At 43.2% G+C, this 2712-nt stretch overlaps 1 protein-coding gene across 1 annotated transcript; it reads left to right on the top strand.

Moving 5' to 3' along the window:
* Window positions 1-719: 719 nt before the first annotated feature.
* On the top strand, window positions 720-2254 carry LOC113464324 (uncharacterized). The gene has a single exon (XM_026813442.1). It carries the CDS (start codon window positions 1458-1460, stop codon window positions 1776-1778), a length of 321 nt encoding a protein of 106 aa, XP_026669243.1. The 5' UTR covers window positions 720-1457; the 3' UTR covers window positions 1779-2254.
* The last annotated feature ends 458 nt before the right edge of the window (window positions 2255-2712 follow it).

Genomic DNA, 2712 nt, shown 5'->3' with positions numbered 1-2712 from the left:
ACAGAACAGGTACCTATACTTATATAAGCTCAAAAGGTTGCAGTACATGTTAAGGCCTTCCCCAACGGGGGGAGTATGTTTAATCGCGGAATAAACAGTTCGACCGCGATTCGAGAATTCCTTTTCGTTTTCAAGTGGTTCGGTCCGTAGGCCACCGTGAGCAGCCCTACGCCTCGAAATACGACTCGAGGCAGGGTCTTTGTCTCTTAATGTTTTTCCGTATCGGTCCTAGCATAAACACGTGCAAGTCGTAAACCACTCGAGAGTTTGCCTTCGCCTCTCATGGCGAGTATTTTGTTTAAACATTATCCCCTCTCGTACGGATATTCTCAGCCTATCGATGCATAACTTTCGGACAGTCGTTACGAGGAATCGAGAGGAATTAGAGTGGGTTCGCGATTCAGAGCGTTCAGAGCAATATCTCGCTCCTCGGAGCTCCGGCGAAATTTGAAATAAGAGTATCGCGGTGCGTGATAATAGTAGTTCCGTTTTGTTCTATGTTCGCATATCGAGTTACCGATAAAGTGTTGTGGCCGCGAAACCGTCTTACGCCGCATCCGCGATCAGGGAACTCTGTCTTCCTATAAATCGGATCGCATCCGCGGTCAGGGACTCTGTCTTCCCATAAATCGGATCGCACTCGCGATCAGGGAAGGGGGTTCATCGGAACCCCTCTCGTCCCATAAACGCGTCGCCTTCGCGACCAAGAAGGGGGATCATTCAAATCTTTCTTGTTAAATACTGACGGAAATCAGATACTCCGAATCTTCTACAATGTTATTCGTTAGTCACTCCGAGCGATTCGTCCTTATTACACAAATCGTTTGTTCAATTTATTACGCAATAAATATTCTTCTTTTATGAGGTTTTGGCCGCAAGGTCTTTTTCCTCGGGGTTTACCCCCAAAATTACGATTTTATTTATTATTTTTACTTCCCCTTACACCTATCCTCCCAAATATTCCCTATCCTATTATTAATAAAAATTTGAAACACGCAAGTCAAGCAAACAGCTTATTTGCGACGTAACAGTACAATAGATCTGGTGTGGATGGAATTGGCAGCGATGGACGATGTGTTGGACTTGGAGATTAAGGAAATGGGTACCTCTGATCATCTTCCTCTGATGCTGATATTGAATAGTAATGTTCAAAGGGTAGATAAAACAGGATGGCAGCTTAGGGAAGCTCAGAGTTATCTACGGGATAACTATACATGGTGTCAGAAGTGCATGCTTAATCGCGATTAATATGTACGAGAAGAATCACGATGGCTAGCGAATCCCACGTGTCGACAACTTCGGTAGCGACGATTTCAAACGGTCGCCTTCCGAATGAATTTGATTTTGCAAAGCCATTATTATGGCCTACGTAGTTAAAAAGATTTGAACGGTACATATCAGTAGCGAATCTCTCAGAAAAATCGGAGAAAGAGAAGATAGATTTATTGTGCTACGTCATGGGAGAGAAATCGGAAGAAGTGTTGGATCAGCTTATGCCGGAGATGGGCGATAACACGACGATCGAAATGGTAAAGGGGAAATTTACAGAGTATTTTTCGCCAAAGAAGAACACTATCTTCGAGAGGTTTAAATTCAACTCCAGAGTACAGCAGGCAGACGAAAGTAACACTTTCGTAACAGCCCTGTACACTTCAGCAAGTACGTGCGAATTCGGTGCGTTAAAAGAGGAATTAATTAGAGACAGCATTGTGATCGGTACCCGAGACACCAAAACCTCAGAACGCTTGCAATTAATAGCAGATTTAACTCTGGAATAAGCTATAACGATAGTTAGACAAGCGGAAGTGCAAGTGAAAGAAGGCAAGTTTATTCGTAAAGAAATCAGTGATCGCAGTGAGGTCAATCGGGTAGCAAGTTCACGAGACAAAAAACATTCGAATCCGGGAGGTAACGAACCGTACGCGGAAAAGGAACACAGCGCCGCCACCAAGAACACGCCGATGCGAAGAAATGTCCAACGCTGCACTCAACGTGCCGAAAATGTAAGACGATCGGGCATTGGGATCGCGCCTGCAGGTCGAATAACCTTCACCAAGGCGGAGAGACCAACAAACAGAAACCCAGCGAAGTTCATCACGTAGAAGACGGTTCGGACGAGGATACGTTTTTCTTAGGCGCGGTATCTAAAAAGCGTGGAGTTTCTTGTGGATATCGGCGCGGACATTACGTGTGTTCCGCAGGATTCGATTCTCGAAAATTTCGAAAATAAAATACTACCTACGCGGAAATTAATTCTCGGACCCGATGAAAAACAGCTAAATGTAGTCGGGGTTATGAAAGTTAGTTGCGTGAGGATTTCTAAAACGGTGAAATGTAATATGTATGTCCTACGTGGCTTAAAACAAAATTTGTTAGGGAAACCAGAAATTAACGCGTTAGAAATAATTAAGAGTATTAATGGTTTGAACATAGTAAAATCTAGTGAGAAAATTGTACAGGAGTATGGTAATATTTTTAACGGTCTGGGACAATTTAAGAGAGAACTGAAAATTCACTTAGTAGAGAATGCACAGCTTTTCTTTCAAACTACGCCACGAGTCGTCCCTATAGCCTTATTACCAAAGTTGAAGAAAGAACTTAAAAAATTAGTAGAGGTACAGGTAATCAAACCAGAGATTTTCCCACGGATTGGTGCAGTCCAATAGTTGTAGAACAAAAGCCCAAGTCGGATAAGATTCGCTTATGCTGCAA

The sequence above is a fragment of the Ceratina calcarata genome, unplaced genomic scaffold (assembly GCF_001652005.2).
Source record: "Ceratina calcarata isolate Rehan_Ccalc_2016 unplaced genomic scaffold, ASM165200v1 scaffold333, whole genome shotgun sequence".
Lineage (NCBI taxonomy): Eukaryota > Metazoa > Arthropoda > Insecta > Hymenoptera > Apidae > Ceratina > Ceratina calcarata.
This window is presented reverse-complemented; position numbering and strand designations above follow the sequence as displayed.

Bases quoted from the DNA above. Each gene is read 5' to 3' on its own strand.
- LOC113464324 (XM_026813442.1), top strand. From the start codon at position 1,458: ATGGGAGAGAAATCGGAAGAAGTGTTGGATCAGCTTATGCCGGAGATG.